The 25533-nt window shown below is 37.5% G+C and overlaps 1 protein-coding gene across 6 annotated transcripts in view; it reads left to right on the top strand.

Moving 5' to 3' along the window:
• enah (ENAH actin regulator) overlaps positions 1-25533 on the top strand; it is a 132794-nt gene that overhangs the window by 97699 nt on the left and 9562 nt on the right. For 4 of the 6 annotated variants that reach the window (XM_073853152.1, XM_073853151.1, XM_073853155.1 and 1 more), the window contains exons 5-10: positions 13993-14369; positions 20574-21299; positions 23618-23952; positions 24893-25029; positions 25213-25261; positions 25379-25430. In XM_073853152.1, coding sequence (XP_073709253.1) covers positions 13993-14369; positions 20574-21299; positions 23618-23952; positions 24893-25029; positions 25213-25261; positions 25379-25430 — 1676 coding nt within the window. The remainder of the gene's footprint in view (positions 1-13992; positions 14370-20573; positions 21300-23617; positions 23953-24892; positions 25030-25212; positions 25262-25378; positions 25431-25533) is intronic. The other 2 variants (XM_073853153.1, XM_073853154.1) reach the window with 2 other exon arrangements.

The raw sequence follows: 25533 nt of genomic DNA, 5'->3' as shown, positions 1-25533 counted from the left end.
CATCAGAGCCAGCAGCAAGTTCCAGAAGATCTGGCTGAGGTAAGGCTGCTCTCGGCAGATTCATAATCGCTGAATGGCCGCTGGCGCCCTGGGGCTCACATCTTCATAAACATAGAAGCAAATTTTCAAGTAGACATTTGGTTTTTATTAACAAAATGCATATTTAAAGTTAAAACGAGTACATTCTCGCCTAAAAAAAACTCTTAAAACTACTTTCAGTGAGACAAAAACAGTATTGTTTATAAAATTATAGTGGATTTAGGCATCCACCATGACACTCGCTATGAGAAATAGCACAAGCGGAGTGATACAAACGGTGAAACAGTTGGAGTTCTGATATTAGTATAATATTGCACTCCTCTCAGCCAATCAGATTCGAGAACCAGAAAGAGCTGCTGTATAAAAATTACAGCAGCTTCGCGATAAAACATTCGTTTGAATGTTCGCTGAGGAAAGCGATATATTTGTCGTAGTATCCTTTCATCTGTTAAGGGTAAAATCCATTAGATTTACCCAAAATGAATTATATCTCTTATTCAACCACTATAGAAACATCAGAGTCAGCGGCAAGTTTCAGAAAATCTGTCTGAGGTAAGGCTGCTCTTGGCGGGTTCATGAGCGCTGAACGGCCCTGGATCTCACATCTTCATAAACATCGAAGCAAATTTTCGAGTAGACGTTTGTTTTTTATTAACAAAATGCATATTTGAAGTTGAAACAAGAACAAGTACTCGCCTAAAGTAAATAAAATTATAAAATTATAGTGGATTTGGGCGTCCGCTATGAGAAATACCACTAGTGGAGTGATACAAACGGTGAAACGGTTGGAGTTCTGATATCAGTAGAATATTGCACTCCTCTTAGCCAATCAGATTCGAAGACCAGAAAGAGCTGTTGTATTAAAATGACCTTACAACAGATTAACGTACGTAATAAATCATTCAGAGTAAGGGCAAAGACATTTATTATGTAAGGGTCTGTTTTAAATTTGTGTTGTCATTAATGACTTAATGAAAGTTATTATCCTCTGCCTCGTTTAAGAGTAGAGAAAGATCTGCAGATCTGCTACGTGAGTGTTTCTCCATCAGTGATGCATCATTCCTTGAGACGAACCCAAGGGAGTCTGGGGCGCTGTGTAGAATACTGAATATGATCTCAGTCTTTTGATGGTGACTCAGCAGTGGTCATGTCCTACTTCTCTGCTACAGAAGAAATGTCAAATCTTCACAGGCTTTATCTGCAGAGCCCCTGCAGCCTGTTAAACATTAACCATTGGTGTATTCCCCGCGTGCTGTGAGCCAGGCGAGGACGGTGTTTGACTATGGTGTGCGTCCTGCATAACAAACATTGTTTGGCTGGCTTTTTCAATACAGACAGACATGCTTCACAGAATTCTAAAGTGCCTGCGGAGGATGCACAGTTTCAGTACACTGCAGATATGATGCTGATTTTTAATCATGAGTATGTAACATCAAGGCAGTGTTTTTAGGTTTGTTAAAATAGTGTGGGGCAGACAGTGCATTTTTTTGCATAGTTAAATGCGGTAGGGGGCTTAATAGCTCTGGCCTTACCTTGAAAACTGGCTATTTTTCCAAAGATGTTCCGTGAAGTAATTTTTCTAGTTTTAGTCAAGGTCGCAAAGTTGTGATGTTGTAGAAAGTATTGTGTCAGGTTAAAATAAGCGATTAAATAGATTGCCAAAATAAACTATGGGACCCACACAGTTTTAGTGTTATTTGTATAAAATTATATATTTTTTAATATTTTGAATTGGCTTATAATAGCTGCTTTTGTCTCTTTTTTTTTTTTTTTAATATTTCAATTTAGCTTTATATTTATTTTATTTAATTTCACTTAACGAAGATTATTTTTAAGTTTTTGTTAACAGTATTTCTATTTTTTTTACTTGTTTTTTTTATTAATTATAAAACACTTGACCCTCTAACAATAGCATTTCCTATTCTATTTTATCTACTTGTTTTGTTTTCATTTATTAAAAAACCTTGACCATCTAACACTAGCACTATATTCTAATTCTATTCTATCTACTTTTTTCTTATTTATTAAAAACCTGAACCTCAGTTTTTGTTAACAGTATTTCTGAAACTCAAACACTAGCACTCTATTTCTATTCTATCTACTTTTTTCTTATTTATTAAAAACCTGAACCTCAAACACTTTTTGTCTTTTTTTTTCATTATAAAAATAATAACTTGACCCTATAACACTAGCTCTCTGTATTCTATTTCTATTCCATCTACTTTTTCTTCTTTTTCTTCGTTAATAAAAAAGCAACCTTGCTACGTATACTGCACCAGACCAACTGTGACTTGTCACAGCATTTACATAGTGTTGCTCTTTTGTTCGTTGGATTGCTTCTGTTGTTCTCATTAGTAAGTTGCTTTGGATAAAATGATTAAATGTTAATGCAACGCTGGTTTCACCTCTTTGAAATTCTCATTGATCAAATAATTCTATGATAGTAATGCATGGCTGCTCTTATGGTACTTTTTTGATTCACAACTCATAGTTGAATTCACATTTATTTGGATATATTTCATTGCCTATTTTGCTTGCATATAAAAGAGACTCTTAGTTATTTCTAATACCCGATTTGCATCAGTAAGTGGTCTTTTTGAACTAATCGTTAAGGAACCAACTCATAAAAGTCATTAAATTCAGAAACTAGGCTAGTTACATTTTGATATTGATTCACTAAAATTAGTTTAATTTTAGTTCTTCAGATGTCAGTCATTCAGATTTGTATCAACATGACGCTTAGTACAAATCATTTTGGGGCGAACTATCCCTTTAAGGAAGTTGAAACAGTCATTCATACATTCTAACATCTTGTGTTCATCAGTCAGGTGCTGTATTGTACATATAGTGGAAATGTTCCTTATAAGGATATTTTTCCCCCTGTCTGTGGAAGATCTGCCAGAAAGAAAAGGGCTCATATTCTCTAAAAGAATGTCTTCGAGTGCGTGTAATAGAGTTGGCCTGCTGCCGCCCACCCGGCCGGCCGCGGCGTGCCGGCCCACAGCCATATTTAGCTATTGCAGTCAATGGAACTGGGTGCATGCTTGGTGTCTGATGTCATCTCGTGATGCAAACCTGATACAATGTTGCTGAGAAGGAGACCAGAAGAAAGGAATGAGAAGCAGGTCACTCATAGTCAATATATAAACAGCCATCAGGGCATCTGCATGCTGTCAGAAGACAAATTCGTAGTGCTGTCAGACAGGCCACAGCTCTCTGATGACATGAATGAGATTTGAAGGGTTTCTTAGGTCACTTTAAAATAAAGGTCACATGCTTGCATGAAAGGTGCTACTAGGAATTTTAGTTATTTTGATAACTGCTTGATTTTTCTATAAATAGTTACCTTGAAGAGACATTACAGACAGAATTTTATATGCACAACATAACTTTTAATTTGAAAACAAAGTGCTCTTTATCTTAAAGGAATTGGTATTTTCGTAGCTTCATAACATTACGGTTGAACCACTGATGTAACATGGACTATTTTATCGATGTCCTTAATACCTTTCTTGGCCTGGGGATGTTTCATTCGCATTGCTGTCTATACAGGGTCAGAAAGCTCTTGGATTTCAAGTAAAAGATTTTAATTTGTGTTCCAAAGATGAATGAAGGTCTTAAAGGTTTGTAACGACGTGAGGGTGAGTAATTATTGACAGAATTTTCATTTTTGGGTGAACAATCCCTTTAATAGTAAAGAGTCTGACCAGTCCAGACCACTTTTGATTTCGAAGAAATTGGTGTTGCATAATATCCTGGTGTTTATTTACAAAATCCATAGTTTAAACAAGTACATTCTCACCTAAAAAACCCTTAAAACTACAATCCGTGAGACAAAAACAGTTTTATTTATAAAAGTGTAGTGGATTTGGGTGTCCGCCATGACACTAACTGTGAGAAATAGCACAAGCGGAGTGATACAAACAGTGAAACAGTTGGAGTTCTGATGTCAGTAGAATATTGCACTCCTCTAAGCTAATCAGATTCGAGAACCAGAAAGAGCTGTTGTATAAAAATTACAACAGCTTCACAATAAAACATTTGTTTAAATGTCCGCTGAGGATAGCGATGTCTTTGTCGTAATATCCTTTTATCTGTTAAGGGTAAAATCCATTAGATTTACCCAAAACGAATTATATCTGATGTTTAACCACTACAGAGATATCAGAGCCAGCGGCAAGTTCCAGAAGATCTGGCTGAGGTAAGGCTGCTCTCGGCAGGTTCATGAGCGTTGAACGGCCACTGACGCCTTGGAGCTCACATCTTCGTAAACATCGAAGCAAATTTTCATATAGATGTATGGTTTTTATTAGCAAAATGCATGTTCGAAGTTTAAACGAGCACATTCTAACCTAAAAAACTCTTAAAACTACATTCTGTGAGAAAAAAAAACAGTATTATTTTTAGAATTATAGTTGATTTGGGTGTCCACCATGACACTAACTGTGAGAAATAGCACAAGCGGAGTGATACAAACGGTGAAACAGTTGGAGTTCTGATGTCAGTAGAATATTGCACTCCTCTTATCCAATTCTAAGCCAGATTCGAGAACCAGAAAGAGCTGTTGTATAGAAATTACAACAGCTTCACAATAAAACATTTGTTTGAAAAAAAACAAAAACAGTATTATTTTTAAAATTATAGTTGATTTGGGCGTCCACCATGACACTAACTGTGAGAAATAGCACAAGCGGAGTGATAAAAACGGTGAAACAGTTGGAGTTCTGATATCAGTAGAATATTGCACTACTCTCAGCCAATCAGATTCGAGAACCAGAAAGAGCTGTTGTATAAAAATTACAACAGCTTCACAATAAAACATTCGAATGAATGGCCGCCGAGGGAAGCGATATCTTTATCGTACTATCCTTTCATCAGTTAAGGGTAAAATCCATTAGATTTACCCAAAACAAATTATATCTCATGTTTAACCACTATAGAGACATCAGAGCCAGCGGCAAGCTCTAGAAGATCTGGCTGAGGTAAGGCTGTGCCCTGGAGCTCACATCTTCATAAACATCAATGCAAATTTTCACATAGACCTTTTTTTTTTATTAACAAAATGCATATTTGAAGTTTAAACAAGTAAAAAAACTCTTAAAACTACATTCTGTTAAACAGAAACAGTATTATTCATAAAATTATAGTGGATTTGGGCGTCCGCCATGACACTTGCTGTGAGAAATACCACAAGTTGGAGTTCTGATATCAGTAGAATTTTGCACTCCTCTTAGCTAATCAGATTCAAGGACCAGAAAGAGCTGTTGTATAAAAGTTACCTGACAACAGATTAACATGCGTGATAATTTTCATTTTCGGGTGAACAGTCCCTTTAATAGAAAATACTCTGACCAGCGCAGACCGCTTTTGATTTTGAAGAAATTGGTGTTGCATAATATCCTAATACTCGTAACAATTATATTGATGCAGTGACTCAAAAGTCCAGTTTAGAAATTAAAATGGAGACTTCAAGAGGATTTGTCACTCTTCTTTTTCTTTGTGGTTTTACATCTAAATTCTTTAAGTATGAGTCGGTATCCATTTTTGTTTGTTTGTGCAAAACAACCGCTATGTTTGAGGCCTAGAAAGCAATTTTTTGGGATTTTTTTTTTTTTTTGTGGAGAGTTTTAGTACACACATGCTTTAAATTAGAGACTTTTCACAAACCTCACAATGAAATGATGACAAAGCTTTCGAACAACCTCAAAAACGATCTTGTGGCGTGTTTATACCCTTTAGGTCTAAATTGCACGCCATCCCCTGTACATGCTACATTTGCTGGGAAAAAATAAATATTTGGCCATGTCTCCTTTCACCAGGACATCATGGATTATAGTTTCCAGAGGATTACATCTATAAAAGTATAGATTGCAGTTTTTAGCTTTCTTCTTTTTCTACAGTCCGTTTTAACTCCAGCAGGACCGCAGTGACATGGGTCGACTCGTGTTCTGTGAGCCAAAAATACACTGTATTTGATTAAAAAGACATGAAGTGGCATAATGGGAGGATAAAAATAGTCAGCGGGATGCTGATACAGGTTTGCTGCTCTGCCGGCTTTCAGCACATCTGTCAGGTGGAGGCACAAAAGAACATTTCCCCCATCCGTATCCCGCTAGCAAGGCGAGAAAAGAGCCACCACCTCATTAACAGACTCATGGCATTATTTAAAGCTGATTGTCATAATCATAGCCACTTCTTCACACTTCAGCACAATAATGTGCCCAGATCGCTCAGCAGCCACGTCCGGATGTCATCTCTTTATGAATGACCCTTCAGCTACAGAAAGCCCACATCCTGCTTTCTGAGCTCCTTTGGGATGTGCGGCACCGCCCTGTCTGTTCAAAGATGTTCTTCCTTCTGTGTAAGGGGGAATCAGTGAGCTGGGCCCAAATCTGTTGAAATTTTGGAGGACGCCTTGTAAAAGACACCATATGGCTTGGACACAGCCAACGTTAACCAAATTGCCGGGGCTTTCCAGGAGAGAGGGGAATTGCACTTGCCAAAAAGACTTCAATATGGTTCTCATTCTGCTCACTCGCACACAATGGTCTGTCATTGTTTAGTCAATAGCATATAATTATTTTTCAGATTTTTAAGCAGTTTTCAAATATTTTGTAATTTGGATGACTTATTTTCTTCTATACCACTAATCTTCATAAAACATTTTGTGTCTTCAAGTTAGAAATGATATGTGTAACTTATTTCTTAACGTATTTCTTAATGTGACTACTTGACGAACTAATGTAATTATAATTTTCTATGCAATACAGATTTTTGGTTTGTTTTGACAAAAAAATTTTTTATTTTATTTTACTGTATTTTTTATTGTATTTCCCCTTTTTTAAAACCTAATTAAGTCATACTGCTATTGGAATCTGTTGTAGTAAGTTGTTGGAAGACATTCTGAATCAGGCTGTTAGCCGCCTACACTCCCTTAGCTACTGTTTCCTTGGTAACTGATGTCAGGAACGGAGACGCCAATAAATGGATCTGCTGCATGTTTCCCATCTTTTAAGCCCTTATTCCATGTTCAAGAAGGGGGTGTTCGAGGGGAGAAAAGTAAGCAAATTTTGCATTGCTTGTAGTTTTTCCTATATTTAGAACATTGTAGACCGCAGTAGAATTGCCCTAGACTAGTGCTGATTCCAAACCGAAACTGTTTTTGCTCAAATGCCTGCTATTAGAACATTTTTAAAGGGAGTTGTTGACTCTCTGAGCAGGTTTAACTTCTTGAAAGAATACCGAATGATCCTCTGAGAAGTATCTCTGGGTCTGCTCCAAAATATGAGAAGAATCCCTGTCATGCTTTAGTATGTCATTGCCGTGGAACGAAACCGTACCTTTAAGTGACCATGAGTTTTGTTGAAAGTGGTTTTGTGTATAAATGGATTGGAATGTTGAAGAACTAGAGTGCTTGCTTTCCTGACATGATTTGAAAAAGGCGAAGATGAGAGAAGCCTGGGTCGCTGAACCCCTCAACCCCATATTTTGGCCCCTTCCAGTCTCTCGCCTGAGAAAGCAGTGCCCGCTTCTAATTTTAAGTGTTTGTGCTGCTTGTTATTTCAGAATGTTGTGATCTCCTATGCCAGGGAATGCGTATGTGTCCGATAGGATTACGCACAAATAAAGCTCTCAACCGAAATGGTGCGAACTGCATTCGCGAACAGGTCTGGGGTGTCGTTCTTATTTAAGAAACAAGGAGCGCACACATTTGATCCCATAAATCCCTTTTCCTGTTGGTCGAATGCCAGTTTGGTTTAAAGTAATGTTTATTTTCAGCAGCTTCCGAAAACAAGAAGCCCTTGATATTATGATGACCCCTCCACCCCTGTAGGATCACTGGGATTGCACGGCAGTTGCATCATATAAAGTTAACCTTGCCTAACCCATATGTGTCATGGAAATTAAATCTAGGCCTATAATATCACATATCCATTTGACCCTGTTTCTTTTAAGTGTTCGGTCAGTGCTCATCTCTATAGGGTGCTTGTTCTAAAACTCTATCCAGGGATGACTTATGGATGGCTCCATTATGGCTGCCGTGGTCTTTCGGGGTAGTATATTATCACGGACATGAACGAGGCTTCCTTTTCTCTTTAATTACATCTCTGAGAGCATGGCTCAGGCTCAGCAGGGATTTTGGGGGAAGTGGGACACGCTCTCAGCAATCCACGCCTCAACAGCATTTCATAATGGAGTGGCTCAGAATACAATCCTCTGGGAACCCAGGTACAAGAACAACTCTGAAACAAGGCTACTAAATTAAGGAGATATAGAGAACTCGGGCAGTAGACCAAGCATATGGAAGCTCCTTTTGAAAGATCGTCATAGTAGCCCTTGTGGATCTATATAGTTTTATTCCCCTCAACTGCATTTGTTGTCTGTTTCAGATGTTTATATTAAACTTAACTCACAAAACCAGTCATAAACATCAATTTTTAAAAGTTTTCCATTGATGTATGGTTTGTTAGGATAAGACAATATATGCCCGAGATACAACTATTTGAACATCAGAAATCTGACGGTGCAAAAAAAAAAAAAAAAAAAAAATCGTTTTTAAAGTTGTCCAAATGAAGTTCTTAGCAATGAATACAACCAATCAAAATTAAGTTTTGATATATTTAGGGTATGAAATTTACAAATATCTTCATGGAACATGATCTTTACTTAATATTCTAATGATTCTAATGATTTAATAAATAATTTTGACCCTTACAATGTATTTTTGGCGATTGCTACAAATATATACATGCTACTTAAGACTGGTTTTGTGGTCCAGGGTCACAAATGTCCCCAACTCAAAAACTCTGAACTTAAAAGTGATGCATATACTTTTTTGACTGTACTTACGCAAAAAATACCATAATATGTTTGCATATATTTAGGAAACATGCCAAGTTCACATACTTGTTTCTTCGGAAAACAATCCTATAGGTAGTTACTCTGGTTTGAAAATGTGCATTCTGTGTTGGAATGTCTGTTATTGTTCAGTTCTGTTCTGACTCCACCCACTGCCTGATTTAACCAATAGTATTTTGACAACCCGGGTTGCCACTTGACAGAAAACAAAGCATGATCGTAGATTCTACCTAACCTAAAGATCTGTCATTTATCTAAAATGTTTTATGACCAGAGGAATATTAAAACGGCTTGCCTTATATCTTTCCTCAATCTGGCAACCCGCGTGAGCGTGTAGTCTGAGGAGGACCCATTTTAACCGCTAATGTTAATATTACATACTGCACCTTTAAAAACAGTTCAGTTTATAACTCCGCTAGAGTTGAAGTCAAAAGTTTACATGCACCTTGCAAAATGTTAATTGTTTTAACAAAATAAGAGGGATCATACAAAATGCATGTTTTTTTTTTTATTCAGTACTTACCTGAACAAGTCATTTAGATATAGTCCACAAGAGTCCCTTGTTTGTCCTGAACAGTTAAACTGCTTGCTGTTATTCAGAAAAATCCTTCAAGTCTCACAAATTCTTTGGTTTTTCAGCTTTTTTGTGTATTTGAACCCTTTCCAACAATAACTGTATGACTTTGAGATCCATCTTTTCCAGGGTTTCCGCGGGGTCTTAAAAAGTCTTAAAGTCTAAAATTTAAAAATCTAAATTTTAGGCCTTAAAAAGTCTTAAATTCGCTGTTCTAGGTCTTAAATAATTTTACACAGGTCTTATTTTTCCAATGTCCATGTAACGCTACCGCTAATGCTCATTTAAATTCTCTTTTTGTTGTTGTTACTTGGTTGTTTCCGTGGTGTTGTAGTTCTCTATTTCACTATTCCAAATATAATTTGCTGTATTTAAACTACAAATGAGACCAAATGCAATAGCCAATCAGCTTTCTGATATTGGCGCGAGTCTCTCTCGGATTGTACCACAGAAGTAAAATGGATTTAACTTTTTAGCTATGGGTAAGTGCAAGTTTAGCGATACTTGGCTTGAATAAACTGAATATAGGGCTTGGCTAAGGCCAGTTGCTAACAACTGAAGATTTTTTTCTCCCCCTGCAGAAGTTACTGCATCTTCAGACAGAATTGCAGTAGTACAATACAGGTCAAACTACCTTTTTCATGTATATAATGTTCTTAATAATAATAATAAATATAGGTCGAGCTAGTTGACCCCCAGCTTTCGAGATACTTTTAAAATGTTTTTTTTTTTTTTTTACTTGCCGGACCAAACAAACAGCCTGATTAAAACTGAAACTGAATTTCATTTATGACAGCCATGAAATTGTTTACTTTTTACATTAAACACATTAAATATTACATATATGATATAATGTGTATATCCATTACAGGTTTAGGTCTTAAATTTCATATAAGGTGGTATTAAAAAGGTCTTAAAAAGTCTTAAATTTCACTTGTTCATATCTGCAGAAACCCTGTTTTCACACTGAGGACAACACAAGGTTCAAATGCTCACTGAGGCTTCAGAAAGAGAAACAATGCATTAAGAGTCGGGGGTGAAAACTTTTGAACAGAATGAAGATGTGTACATTTCTTAAATTTTTTTTTTCATGTATTACTGCCCTTCAGAAGCTACAGAAGATACTTATGTGCTTCCCAGAAGACAAATAAAGGTTAATTTACCCTTATCTTCAAACTCAAAGTTTTCATCCCATTCGACTCTTAAGTGTTTCCTTCTGGAGCATCAATGAGTGTTTGAACCTTCTGTAATAGTTGCATATGAGTTCCTCAGTGTGACAAGACGGATCTCAAAATCATACAGTCACTGTTGGAAAGGGTTCAAATACACAAAAATGCAGAAAAACCAAAGACAAACAACATTTTGCAAATTCTACAAGGTGTATGTAAACTTTTGACATCAGCTGTATGTAGTGCCGTTCATATGCGTTCAATTCATAAATATAATATTCCTGACAGGACTTAAACACAACATCAGAATTCATTTAAAAAAATACCTCATTTGAAAAAGATTTCGGGTGATGACATTAGTGTAAATGAACAGAACTGTTACCTATACAACATATGGTGCTGTCACCTCTACTATGACCTGAATCATTATGAGTCATTACTTTTATATTAATTTACCTTGCGGCAAATGTCTGTGTTCTTACTGATGTTACACATTTGAGAATGAAGACTGACACATAGTTTAACCCACAGCATGCACTTCTCAACATTTATTTAAAGAAAATAGGGTGAAGTACATTTTAAGTGCCTTGACAATGTTTAACTATATTCTTCAGTAAAGTTACATTAAATGAAAAGTATAACATTTGATATTTTGATATAAAAGTGAATGGCCAGTAGTTGAGATACTGTCTTGCACATGCTTTAAATCTGAGATCAGAGCTACAAAGTCAATTTCAATGACTGATGAGACAGCAGGAGTGACTGTATTGATTCCGGTGTGACTGCATCCGTTGGAGCCTTCGGCGTAAACTTGCTCTTTTAAAGGGGTCTTAGATAGAGGTGTGGTTTTCCCATCTTTTTTTCTTCTTTGAAAACATGTGGAGGCATGATGTCACTGCATCAAAGCTGGTATTTCTCATGGTGATGAGCCTCATGTTGTGTGGAAGGTGTGTCTGGCCAGGTCCCAGGAAATGACATCATTTACGCCCATTCATTCAAAAAGACGCGTGGGAGATTATTAGCCAGATGGAAAGAGCAAGATCACCTGTTTCAATGTAAACCTTAATGACTCTGATGTCTTATTTATCATCTATCAGGCTGTCTGATTTCACAAACTATTTCGCAAAGGAGTAGTTTGCCTCCTAAAAGGAATTTGATCTCATAGTTTACTTTACGTTTCCTTTTGCCATTAGAAATGCAACTATAATGTTGTTAATTACTTAAAGGCATTGTTCACCCAAAAATGAAAATTACCCTATGATTTACTCACCCTCAAGCCATTTTAGGTGTGTATGACTTTCTTCTTTCAGATGAATACAATCAGAGTTATATACAAAATGTCCTAGCTTATCCAAGCTTTATAATGGTAGAAAAGATGGTGATTAGTTTTTAGTTTTAAAAATTGATATTTTTCTTACTAACCTGATGAATAAAATATATAATCTATATCTCAGATTAATATTAATATTTATGTATGCATTTATTTATTAGTATTATTTATGTTCTGATACTGTAACATGTTTGAAACGCGGTTGTGAATACATTTTCTTTTTTTAAATGTTTGTTTGAAGTAAAATGCTGTGAAAATGCATGTTAAGAACAGCCTGGAACCTGAACCTTACATGATGCCTCTTGATATTGTTAGACTCTTTGCATTTCATTTGCTTTCATTCATGAATGCTCTCCAATTTGTCCAGCCCCTTGTCTTCGAGTTGGGTCCATCTGTCCTGCTTCAGCGCCAGAGGTGCAAACAGCCCATTTTTCTTCATTTACTGTCCCTGCCATCCACAGTCTAAATGTCTCTGGCTCTCTAATGTAATTACACACTGGAATTCTGGGCATGAGGATGTGCTGGATGCTGATTAAGCACAAGAGGACTGACAAGCAAATCTTTCATAAACCCTTACTTAGCAGAACATCTGCAGGCGAGCTGGTCTGCATGCTGAAGTTGGCACTTCTCGCACCTCTTGTGACTCATTTGAGTCTGCTGCCCTCTAGTGTATGATATAATGTACTGGGTCTCTTGTATTTCAGTGATCATTTTTATTTGTCATCTAAAGCCTTTCTAAATGAATATGTCCCGAAGGCCTTATAAGGCTATTTTGTTAATTCCCCCAACAGCCCGTTTATTTTATTGGGCAGAGACTATGAAAAAAAAATAATAATAATAATTTTTTTTAATACATCTTAAAATGTAATTTATTCCTGTGGTGACGAGACTTTCAATAGCCATTACTCCAGTCTTCAGTGTTACATCCTTCAGAAATCATTCTAATCTGCTGATTTGGTGCTAAAGAAGCATTTATTATCAGTTTCAAAACATTTGTGCTGCTTTTTTTGTGGAAACAGTGATACATTTTATTCAGAATTCTTTGTTGAATCGAAAGTTCAAATGAAACTGATCCAGAATTGTGCAGTTAAGGCCAAAAGTTTGCATCCCCCTTTCAGAATAATTAAAAATGTTAATTATTTTACCAAAATAAGAGGGATCATACAAAATGCATGTTATTGTTTATTTAGTACTGACCTGAATAAGATATTTCACCTAAAAATATGTTTACATGTAGTCCACAAGAGAAAATAATAGTTGAATTTATAAAAATGACCCGGTTCAAAAGTTTACATACACTTGATTCTTAATACTGTGTTGTTACCTGAATGATCCACAGCTGTGTTTTTTTGTTTAGTGATAGTTGTGGTTATGAGTCCCTTGTTTGTCCTGAACAGTAAACTGCCTGCTGTTCAGAAGGAAACACGATGCATTAAGAGCAGGGGGTAAAAACTTTTTGAATTTGAAGATCAGGGTAAATTAACCTTATTTTGTCTTCTGGAAAACATGTAACTATCTTCTGTAGCCTCTAAAGGGCAGTACTAAATGGGGGAAAAAATAGATATTCAGGAAAAATAAGAAAAATTAGCAGATCTTTATTCAAAAGTTTTCACCCCCAGCTCTTAATGCATACCTTTTCCTGTTGGAGCATCAGTGAGCATTTGAACCTTCTGTAATAGTTGCATATGAGTCCCTCAGGTGTCCTCAGTATGAAAAGATGGATCTCAAAATCATACAGTCATTGTTGGAAAGGGTTCAAATACACAAAAAAATTCTCAAGAACAAGGGCAGTTTAACTGTTCAGGACAAACAAGGGACTTACAAACAACTATCACTAAACCAAAATAAACACAGCTGTGGATCATTCAGGTAACAACAACTGTACATTTTGACTTCAGCTGTACATTGTACCAAATCAGAATCTAATACTGGGATGTTGTCGCAAACTTGTTAAAGACAATTGAAAATTTGTAGGTTCACTGTGCACTCACCCATTCCCTTCTACTCCCATGTGTCCTCAGGCAGCTCCAGGATCTCCAGCGTCAAAAGGAGCAAGAGAGGGAACGACTGGAGCGAGAGCGGCTAGAGCGGGAACGCCAGGAACGAGAGATGCTGGAACGAGAACGCACCGAAAGGGAACGTCAGGAACGGGAGCGCCAGGAGCGAGAGCGTCTGGATCGAGAGCGACTGGAGAGGGAACGTGCCGAGCAGGAACGTCTGGAGCGTGAGCGTCAAGAGCAGGAGCAGCTGGAGCGAGAACGCCAGGAACGGGAGCGCGCCGAGCGAGAGCTGATGGAGAGGGAGCGTGCTGATAGAGAGAAGCAAGAAAGGGAGCACCAAGAGCAGCTGGACAGAGAGCAGATGGACTGGGAGAGAGGGAGACGCATCTCCAACGCCGGTGAGCATCTTTATTTTCTCTAACATCTTTTGATAGAAAGGACTGACAGATGAGATGTAGACGAGACGGGCTGGAGTCAAAAAAAATGAATGAGGTTTAACACAAACTAACAAACAAGTGGCTTTTCTTCTGTTGTATACACTATGCTTAGCATGCAGATGCCTGTGAAATGCTGTTATTATCTGTTAGAAATAATTTCTTATGGTGTTATAGTTATGCTCTTTTCTTAATGCGTTTAGACTGGGGATGCAACAATATTACAATTATGGCTGACTTCCATGCCATGGCTGATAACCGATAAACAACAGATTAAAAATAGGTGCCATTTCGTCTAAAAATAACTCGCCACATTCATAAAAAATCAGTGGTGTTCTTGACAATTTTATATCAGTGTTGTGATACTACTATTACTACTACTACAAAAATGTAATATGAAATAATAGATAGCTATTAATTTGGAGATCTGATAAAGAGAAAAAAAGTAGGATCTTAATTAATCTAGAAACAGCTATTTAAGGGTTAATTTTTTTTTTTAAATCTAGAGTTGCAAAAATGATTTAACGCCTAAAAATTGGCAGAAACAATTGACCAAAAGTTTATATCCAATATTGGACATCTCAGATAAAAAATTAAATGAAAACCTAAATGACAAAAATCCACTGATATCCGCTGTTGTGCATCTCTGGTTCGGATGTTTCCTTTTGTTGTTCCTGCTATAAAATACATTTTTAGTATGTATTTGGCTTCTAGCTCTCTGTAAAGCTATTGTTTACATGAAGGAAGGGTCAGTACCTCCTTGCGTCTTAATATATCAATAGGTGATCTTCTCCTGACGTGTCCATCTGTCAGTATGTTGGAAGAGTCTGAATCAACAGCTTGAAAGATGACGAAAATCAGGAAGAGCAGCACACACTTACCACATTTTCCTCATGCTTTCCTGTGTACAGCTCACTAGGATTATGGGTAACCTGCCAAAACTGGAGAATTTAGGTGACCGAAAAGAGAAACTATGGATTATAAGCAACCGTCAACAGGAATTTTGCTGTAACCTGTTTTTTTGACAATTTTGACAAATTTTTGAGAGAACCACTATATTCAGTAAGGGGAACATTTTTTTTTTTGTTCCGTCAGGGTTAGATTGGACTTTTTTTTTTTCAGCAGGTTTAGATTGAATGTAGATTGGATGGACGATTGGCTTAGTAGTTGCTTTTGGTAAACATTCCAATAGCCAGTAGAAATAGCATTAGCAGAATAGGAAAGTTTTTAGATTTTACAATTTTTGGCTTTGGAATAACATGCACGGATGAATTGTTCACAGTAAGACCACAAACTTTCACTAAGAAACTACAGTTGACTAGAAATCAAAAGTTTATATACACCTTGCAGACTCTGCAATATGTTAATTATCTTACCAAAATAAGAGGGATCATATAAAAAGCATGTAATTTTTTATTTAATACTGACCTGAATAAGATATTTCCATAAAAGACCTTCATTTATAGTCCAAAAGAGAAAATAATTGTTGAATTAATAAAAGTGACCCCATTCAAAAGTTTACATACACTTAATTTTTAATACTGTGTTGTTGCCTGAATGATCCACACATGTTTTTTTGTGTGTGTGTGTGTGTGTAGTTATGAGGCCCTTGTTTGTCCTAAACAGTTAAACTGTCCACTGTTCTTCAAAAAAATCCTTCAGGTCCCACAAATACTTGGGATTTTCAGCATTTTTGTGTGTTTGATCACTTTCCAACAATGACGGTGTGATTTTGAGATCCATCTTTTCACACTGAGGACAACTGAGGGACTTGAATGCAACTATTACAAAAGATTAAAACCCTCATTGATGCTTCAGAAAGAAACATGATCCATTACGCGCTGGGGGTTGAAAACGTTTTAAATTTGAAGATCAGGGTAAATTAAGCTTATTTTGTCTTCTGGGAAACATTTAAGTATCTTCTGTAGCTTCTGAAGGGCAGTACTAAATGAAAAAAAAAATTATTTAGGCAAAATAAGAACAATGTACACATCTTCATTCTGTTTTCACCCCCTGGCTCTTAATGCATTGTGTTTCCTTCTGGAGAATCAGTGAGCGTTTGAACCTTCTGTAATAGTTGCATATGAGTCTCTCAGTTGTCCTCAGTGTAAAAAGATGGATCTCAAAATTATACAGTCATTGTCGGAAAGGGTATAAATACACAAAAATGCAGAACCAAGTCTTTCTGTAGAACAGTGGGCAGTTTAACTGTTCAGGACAAACAAGGGACTCGTGAACAACTATCACTGAAGAAAAAAAAAACAGCTGGGGATCATTCAGGTAAGAACACAGTATTAAGAATCAAGTGTATGTAAACTTTTGAATGGGGTAATTTTTATAAATTCAACTATTGTTTTCTCTTGTTGACTATATCTAAGTGTCTTGTTTAGGTCAGTACTGATCCCTCTTATTTTGGTAAAATTAACATTTTGCAATTTCTGCAAGGTGTATGCAAACATTTGACTTCAATTGTAAATAAGGCCAATTTTCAGCTACTTTTGACTTTGAAGGGCCTGTTATAAAGTTGTGTGTATATATATATACTTGAGTTCATCACATTAGATTGCATAAATTGTTTAGTGCCAAAAATAGACATTTTTCTTCTCCAGATGGGGGTGGGGATGTTTATTCCACAGATAATGTGTGAGAGGTTAAGCCTCAGGCTTTTACAGACATAATTGTCATTTCAAGTGTTAAACATTTATTGTATCAAATAATCTGTGTTATTTGGTGGTGATGCAATAGTTTGCATATAGCAAGATGCATTATTCCATAGCAGGGGATGTCAGAAACCCTTTGAAATACAGCAATGTTTGCCCAGGGATGGGTTGAATCTAAATGACTACTAACACAACTAGTCCTGTTACACATTAACATACTAGCAATCAAATTTGTAAAGGAGATGCAATTTACAGAAAACTGAAGATTGTAAATCTTGATAGTTGTTCCCTTTTTATTAGATTAGAATAGTGATGATTTCTTTACATCTGAATGCTTTCAAGGAAGACAAGAATAATGTCACATAAATGCTTCAGTTTCTGCTTAGACAAATCATTGTATAGCTAGTCTGCAGTTGATGTGTTTCTCACTGCAGTATTGACTGGCTGTGAGTATTGAATTGACACCGTTGAATTGTCTCGAATGAAGTCTTTCTGTATGGCATTTGTATTTTTACTGGATCTTGTCTTGGCTCAGTAACTTTTCTGAATCATGTCTTGGAGATTTCTGCTTTTTGTAAAGAATTAAAGAAATACCTTGTGGTTTTGGCAAATAGGTGTAACAAAATCACCGGAGTTATTATTATAGGTCTCTATGTACTAACCATTCACTTTTTATCTTCAGAGTATTGTATCCAATAGTATTCATGCTAAATAAATAAACTCATTAGTATTAAAAACACTATGTGAGCATCCCCAGTCACAAGTTGATTTAATAAAGTTGGATTAGTCTTTCTGGAGCACTGCCGATGGGTCTTGCCATGTGACCGCCAGTGCTTTAGGAGTGGAAGAATTTCATTAAGTCACTTTGGTGAACATACTGCGCTGCATCAAGGGTCATGTGGTCTGCTTGTCAAAGCTAATAGTGTGGAAAGAGAGAGGAGGCAAGTGAAATGGATGAAAGCACGGTTCAGATAGGTTACATTATAATTTAAAACAAGGAATAAACAGAAATCAGCTGCACTTAAGTCATGAAGCCAGCGTGAATAATGGGAAAGTGTTAATAGGGAGATGACCTGAATGTAGGGCATGATAATTTGTGTTTGCCTGTGTGTTGACGTGTATTTTGAAGAGTGCTCAGGGAGGCGTGGTGGGCTTCACGCAGCAGGAGGGCAGCTGTGTCTGCAGGCTGCTTATGAGAATCACTAGAGCAGAAAGACATATCTTACAGTGCAGGCTTGCCATAAACCAAAACATGAATAGACATGCATTTTGTATATAAACACCCTTAAATATGTTGCAGAATATGTTGCAAGTTACATATATGCTGTATAAAATTGAATGTTGCACTCTAAGCCTGGAGTTCAATAACATCTGTATAGTTCCATAATATTGTTTTCATGTACACTACTATTCATTTTTTTTTTAAATTAAATTAATACTTTTATTTAGAAAGGATGCATTCAGATGTTCAAAAGTAAGGACATTTATAATGCCACAGTTAGGTCACCTGCAGCTGCGTGTGCATTGTGGTGGCAGAAAGACAGTGGTACAATTTCTATAGAATACCGACATCAAAGACGCCATTTAAAGCTAAATGCAGACTTTTATTTGAACAGACTATGAATGAAACCTGCTATTATTACTCTACTTTTTTATATGCAAATATGCAGTTCATAGGGGACATGTTGTATTAGTCATACAGTTACAGCATGAAATACTATTTAAACCATGTTTCATGTAACATTTACCTATTTAATCTCACAGTTCTGACTTTTTCTCCTTGTTCGGACTTTTTAACTTGATTTAACTCAACAATAGCAAGGTTGTCAATTCTGAGGGGGAAAAAAAAAAACTAAAAGTGTGGGATTCTAAGCCGAGGGGAAAAGAGAGCATGACGAGTTGTTTTTTCTTATCAGAATTGATATAATCTTGAAATTGCAAAATTAAAGTCAGAATTTTTAAATATGAACTTAAAATGAACCTTTTTAAATTATTTTATTTCATGGGTTCTATAGACCGCTACTTAAACTTTCTTTTTCTGCCACCAGATAAGCTCTGCGCACAATCATCACTGTTTGCAAACACTGAATTGGTCTAACTTTGTTGACTTGAGAAAGCGAAGCTTGAAAGTTTGAAGTAGTTTAATAAGTTTGATGTTTGAAGGGTAATACATTACTCTGGGTTCTCATGGGTCCTTGAAATCCTTGAAAGTTTGTTAGATAGATAAAGGTCCTTGAAAGTGATTTGAAAATTGAAAATTCTCTGACCTCTGGTCCGCTAATGTGTTATTTCGCCAACACTTTGTGACCCATGCATACTAGCTTACTTGATTTACTTTAGTTACGTGCATTTATGGCAAATAGATTATCAGATCTGTCATGTGGCCAAAAATAAATGTGAAAAAAGGCTTTTTTGCATAGTTGTGTTAGACACATGAAAACTGTAACAATGTATTTTACAAGGTAACACGATGTAACCTTGCTCTCACTTTAAATGCGTCCCCACATTAAGTCCTTGAATTTGAAGTTAACCAAGGTGTGGGAACCCTTTTTAAAATATAGTAAGATATATTGCTGAAAATTATTTCAAAATGTTATATTTCTAATTATTATTTTTTTTTACTGCATTTTTGATTAAATAAATGCAGCACAAAAGACTTGTTTCAGAATTATAAAAATCTAACTGACCACCAGTGTTGCCAAGTCTAGTTGTTTTCCCACAGAATTAGGCTACTTCTACACTGTTGGCGCAGGGTTTTTTTTCTCATTATTTTAACAAGAGACAATAGCAAAAAGCATGATTGGGCTAGTTTTGATTAGCAGTTGGGCTGGTTATGTTTCACAGACCTGGCAACCCTGCTGACCACAAACTTTTGAATGGTGGTGGTATTTTTTTTTTCTGTTTTGCACATACTTTTTGTGCATAGTATATATTTGTAAACAGCTTATGACTCACCAATGATGTTGTTTCAGCAGAAATGTATGATTCTTAGGTTAAATTTGATGTCTCATTTAGATTTTAATGTGATATTTGACTGTTGAAAGCTCAAAAGGTGCAGGTTTTTGTTAGCATAACATCTTTCAGTAGCATTTTCTTGGCATGCAGAGAGTGGATGACTAGCCTGTAGCAGGTGTGTGACGATTCTAAGACACTAACCTCACGTGACACGTGCATCCAAGATTTACAAGTAACCCTTCGGTGCTCTCTCCTGAAAGTACTACGTGCTAAACTAGATGTTTGTGAATTGATCCATCTTTTCCAGTTCATGATGTTGTCATCAGCTAACCGAATGTACTAATTCCAAGTGTGTTCCCTGTTCATAGACAGAAATAAGTACATATGATGGACTTGTAGGTCTCTGCTGGTTTTCTTGCTTCATTTGCCCCCTTTCTCTCTTCTGTCTCCTTCCCCCCTTTCTCTCTTTGTCTTGTGTTTTTTCCCTTTGCACGGTTGCCGCTTCCTCCCTCCCGCCCCGTCCTGTCCTGTCCTGTCCTCCGGTTGTGTGCAGCATTTGAAAGCACCCTCTACACTCCTCCACCTCCAGAATACAACAAGACCACCTCCTCCACACCCGTGTCTCCTTCCACACCCAGCTACCCACCACCAACGCCATCGCCCTCCACAGCCACTCCTCCGACCCCGCCACTGCGCCACTCGGCTTCCCGATTCGCCACGTCGCTTGGCTCCGCCTTCCACCCAGTCCTGCCTCATTACGCCACTGTACCTCGCAGACAACCTGCCCCGCCCACACCGCCGCCCCCTGCCCCGGCTCCTCCTCCAGCCTCCAAATCCATAGTCTGGACGGCTAACAATTTCACTCCCCTACCTCCCTCACCTCCGGTCATGATCAGCAGCCCTCCGGGCAAGGCCACAGGTCCTCGCCCGATGATTGCGATCCCAGCCCCTAGTCCGCTCTCCCAGAAACCACCTTCGCCCATCTCGGCGCCCAATGGGCCGCCTACCTCGCTTCACTTCCACACCTCGTCACCCGTCTCGGGGCAGCCGTTCTCTTCGCCCCCGACGCCACCCCCTCCGCCGCCCCTGTATTCCCCCTCGCCCACCTTGCCCATCGCTTCCCTTGTGTCTTGTCCCTCACCCCAGCCTGCTGTTCTCCCTTCTCCTTCCACAGCCTTCCCTGCCTCTGCTGAGCACTCTGTAAACTCTGGGTTGGGAGACTCCTGCTCCTCTGCTCCAGAGCTGCCCACTCAGCCTGCTGACTTCCCCAGCCAGCCGGGTAAGGCCTCTTCTGTGTCGCTCAGCCTCCACTAACCCGCTACTCGGGGTTCAAGGAGGGGGCCTGCCATGTTGAGCTGGGTTGCTTTATTGGCTGCAATTGGCGATTGATTTGCTCAATATGAAAGTCCGTAGAAAATGTTTTGCTGTTTTGTCTTGTCTGTTGGGTTGCACTGGTTCATCAGTTTGATGGATGCTCGTTTGTGTGGCCCGTAATTGTGTGAAATGGCATGGCATGAAAACGCATCTCCACTCGAAACTTTGATTTGAGTCTCACAGATTGCAAAGCTGCAATATCATTGTTTTAGTTTATCACAGCCATCTCATTCTGATTCTGTTTATGGTAAAGAAGTTCTAAATGTTAACATGTACAAGTGAACTGTCATTGCACAGGAAGCTTTACATGATCTATAACTGGCCACCCCACATCCTCTTTGGTTATTCTTTACATTTACACACTGAAACATCCTTATTTTGTAAAGAAGCTAAATATGAAACTGATTACATTTTTGTCCTTGACTAGGTTTTATCTTGCATACTGCATACAGTAAGTGACTTTTCATATAAGGTCAGGTCAACAGCAATGAAGATATAAGATCAAGTCTTCCTCTGAATTATTTATAGAAGAGGTTTTAGACTTCACACTTCATATGCATGATGTGGCTTGACGCTGAGCTAAATTCTACACACTAATATGATTAACTTGAGTGTGTTTGACAGGCATGCATGTCATATTGCCTTAAAAAAACTTCAGCTGTTTATATCCAAAAAAGGCAAATGTTAAAATTAGTCAAGCTGATACGTTCCTAAATTAGCTAGTTACATTTTAATGATTAAATAGGATGAAACCATTACCCCAATTACATCTCTGCATTTTGTTCAATTGATTGATTTGTTTTATATTATGATAAATCATAATATTTCTTGGGAAAGTTGGTTTAATGATCATCAGCTACCGACAAGTGTTCATATCATGTATTAATGTCATCTGTCTCCGTTCGCTATTACGAATGAGCTTTGTATGTCATTGTGGTTGTTGTTATTGTTTTTGGTATTATTTTTTATTTGAGTTATTATTATTATTATTATTATTATTATTATTATTATTATTATTATTATTGATGGATTTATGGACACCAAACTTTTTTACGCTAGTGTGTATATATTATATTATAGTTGAGGTTAAAAGTTTACATCCCCCTTTCAGAAACTGCAAAATGTTAATTATTTTACCAAAATAAGAGGGATCATACCAATACATGTTATTGTTTATTTAGTACTGACCGCAAGAGAAAATAAGTTGAATTTATAAAAATGACCCTGTTCAAAAGTTTACATTCTTAACACTATGTTGTTACCTGAATGATCCACAGCTGTGTTTTATGTTTAGTGATAGCTGTTCATGAGTCCCTTGTTTGTCCTGAACTGCCTGCTGTTTTTTAGAAAAAAACCTTCTGGTGTCACAAATTCTGTTTTGTCTGCATTTTTGTGTATTGGACCCTTTCTAACAAAAACTATGCATTAAGAGCTGGGGTGAAAATGTTTGAACAGAATGAAGATGTGTAAATTTTTCTTATTTTACCTAAATTTCATATCTTTTCATTTACTACTGCCCTTCAGAGGCTACAGAAAATGAACATGTTTTCCAGAAGACAAAATAAGTTAAATTTACACTGATCTTCAAATTCAAAAAGGCTCTTAACGCATGTTTTTTTTTTTTTTTCTTTCTGGAGCATCAGTGAGAGTTTGAACCTTCTGTAATAGTTGCATATGAGCTGTCCTCAGCGTGAGAAGATAAATCTCAAAATCATACAGTAGTTGTTGGAAAGGGTTCAAATACACAAAAATGCTGGAAAACCAAAAAAACATGTGGGACCTGAAGGCTTTTTCTGAAGAACAGCGGGCAGTTTAACTGTTCAGGACAAACAAGGGACTCATGAACAACTATCACTAAAAAAACACAGATGTGGATCATACAGGAAACAACAAAGTATTAAGAATCAAGGGGATGTATGCTTTCGAGCAGGGGCATTTTTATAAATTCAACTATTTTCTCTTGTGGACTATATGTAAACATTTGTTATGTGAAATATCTTATTCAGGTCAGTACTAAATAAACAATAACATGCATTTTGTATGATCCATCTTATTTTGGTACAACAATTAACATTTTGCACATTCTGAAAGGGGGGTGTAAACTTTTGACCTCAACTGTATATTAGTCCTGGATGTAGATCATCTCACAGTCTACCTGCTCAGCACAGCAAGTAATAAAATCATGTTATAACTTTCATGATCTTTTTTTATTTATCACTGCAGATTCAGTACAGGGGATACCAACCCCTCCACCCCCACCACCTCTCCCTCCCAGCTCCACTGTGACTCCCACCACTGCTGGACCTCCGCTACCCCCTGGTCCCCCTCCTCCTCCCCCACCACCTCTGCCCCCCACGCTTACCCCAACAGGTCCTCCCCCTCCCCCCGGCCCACCGCCTCCACCCTCAGGCCAGGCTCCACCACCAGCACCACCTCCACCCCCGGCCCCACCTCTGCCCTCGGGTCTGTTCACCCCCTCGCCCACCACAGATGAGAACAAGGGCCTGTCTGGGCTTGCAGCCGCCCTTGCTGGAGCCAAGCTAAAGAAAGTGCCAAGGGTAAGAGTTCAAGGACTGTAAAGCTCTCATTTGCATTGGATTTCACCTGAAGCATTGTAACACAACACAAGGGGTGGAATTTAATGGGGGCTTGAAGTAAAAATGCCACCAAAATGAACAAAAATGCCACCCTAACTCAAGATAAGGGGGAAAAAATACATAATTAAAAGGGATAGTTCATCTAAAAATGAAAACTCTGTCATTATTTACTCAACCTAATTTTGTTTCAAACCTGTAAGACCTTTGTTCATCTTGAGAACACAAATTAAGATATTTTAGATGAAATCGGGGAGCTTTTTGACCCTGCATAGACAGCAACACAACTGACATGTTCAAGGCCCAGAAAGGTAGCAAATAAATTGATAAAAGAGAAGAAAATGTTGACTAAATTTGTTATTTTTGATTTCTTCTTTAGCTTCATAAAATTATGGTTGAACCACTAATATCACATGGACTATTCTAACAATGTCCTTACTAACTTTCTAGGCCTTAAACAAGTCAGTTAACACAACTGACTTTAAGGCCTAGAAAGTTAGTAAGGACATTGTTAGAATAGTCCATGTCTATGCAGGGTTAGAATACTCTCAGATTTCATCAAAAATATCTTAATTTGTGTTCCGAAGATGAACAAAGGTCTTACAGGTTTGGAACGACATGAGGGCGAGTAATTAATGACAATTTTAATTTTTGGGTGAACTGTCCCATAATCAGTGGCATTTAATTTACATCTGCTCAGGTTTCAGTATGTTGATAAGTTGAGGTGATTGGTTTAATTTAAGTATTTTACGTAAGCCAGCACAGATACACTTAGTAAGGTAATTAAAAAATTTAAGGTTAATTTGACCTTACACTAAAGCTGAAGACAACTTGATTTTTTTTGTTCCAAACATCATCAAAAATGCTAAACATGTTCAATACCAAATCCCATGTGTTATTGTAGAGTGATGAGCCCCTGGCTCCAGCCGCAGCATCAGCATTGAGTTCTGGTGGAGCCAAGCCTGAGGCATCCCGTGGAAATGGTCCTTTACCAGGAGGAGGAGGTCTGATGGAGGAGATGAGTGCCCTGCTGGCCAGGAGGTGAATTGTGTGCTTTATCCATCTTTAATACCTGAATGATTGCCGTGATAGAAGCACGGCCTAGTTTTCAAACAATTATTAGTCTCGGAACTTGCTAATAAAAACTTTCAGAAGTTATCAGAATGTTGCATCATATCCAGTAATGTCATGACATTTAAGAATGTAACCATTGTTTTGATACAGGAGAAGAATTGCTGAGAAGGGATCATCACCAGAGCCTGAGCAGAAAGCTGTGAGTTAGTGTTTCAGCTGTATACAGTCTCTAATTAAATCTGTGCATATAGACTACTGTTAATTTTATTGATATGATTGACTTTCAAATTGATTATCCCTTTGTTTTTTCTATCAGGATGAGATTGAGGCTACCATAACTCCAAAAGTGTCAGCCTGTAGCACACCAGGTAAGCAGAGGGAAAAGCTAATGCAACATTTGGCAACTCCTTATTTCCAGTTCAATGTCATTTTTATAACTTAACATGTTCTTGAGCCTGTTAAGTCATGTAA

The sequence above is a fragment of the Garra rufa genome, chromosome 13 (assembly GCF_049309525.1).
Source record: "Garra rufa chromosome 13, GarRuf1.0, whole genome shotgun sequence".
NCBI lineage: Eukaryota > Metazoa > Chordata > Actinopteri > Cypriniformes > Cyprinidae > Garra > Garra rufa.
The sequence above is the reverse complement of the archived record's forward strand: the minus strand, read 5'-3'. Positions and strand labels throughout refer to the sequence as shown.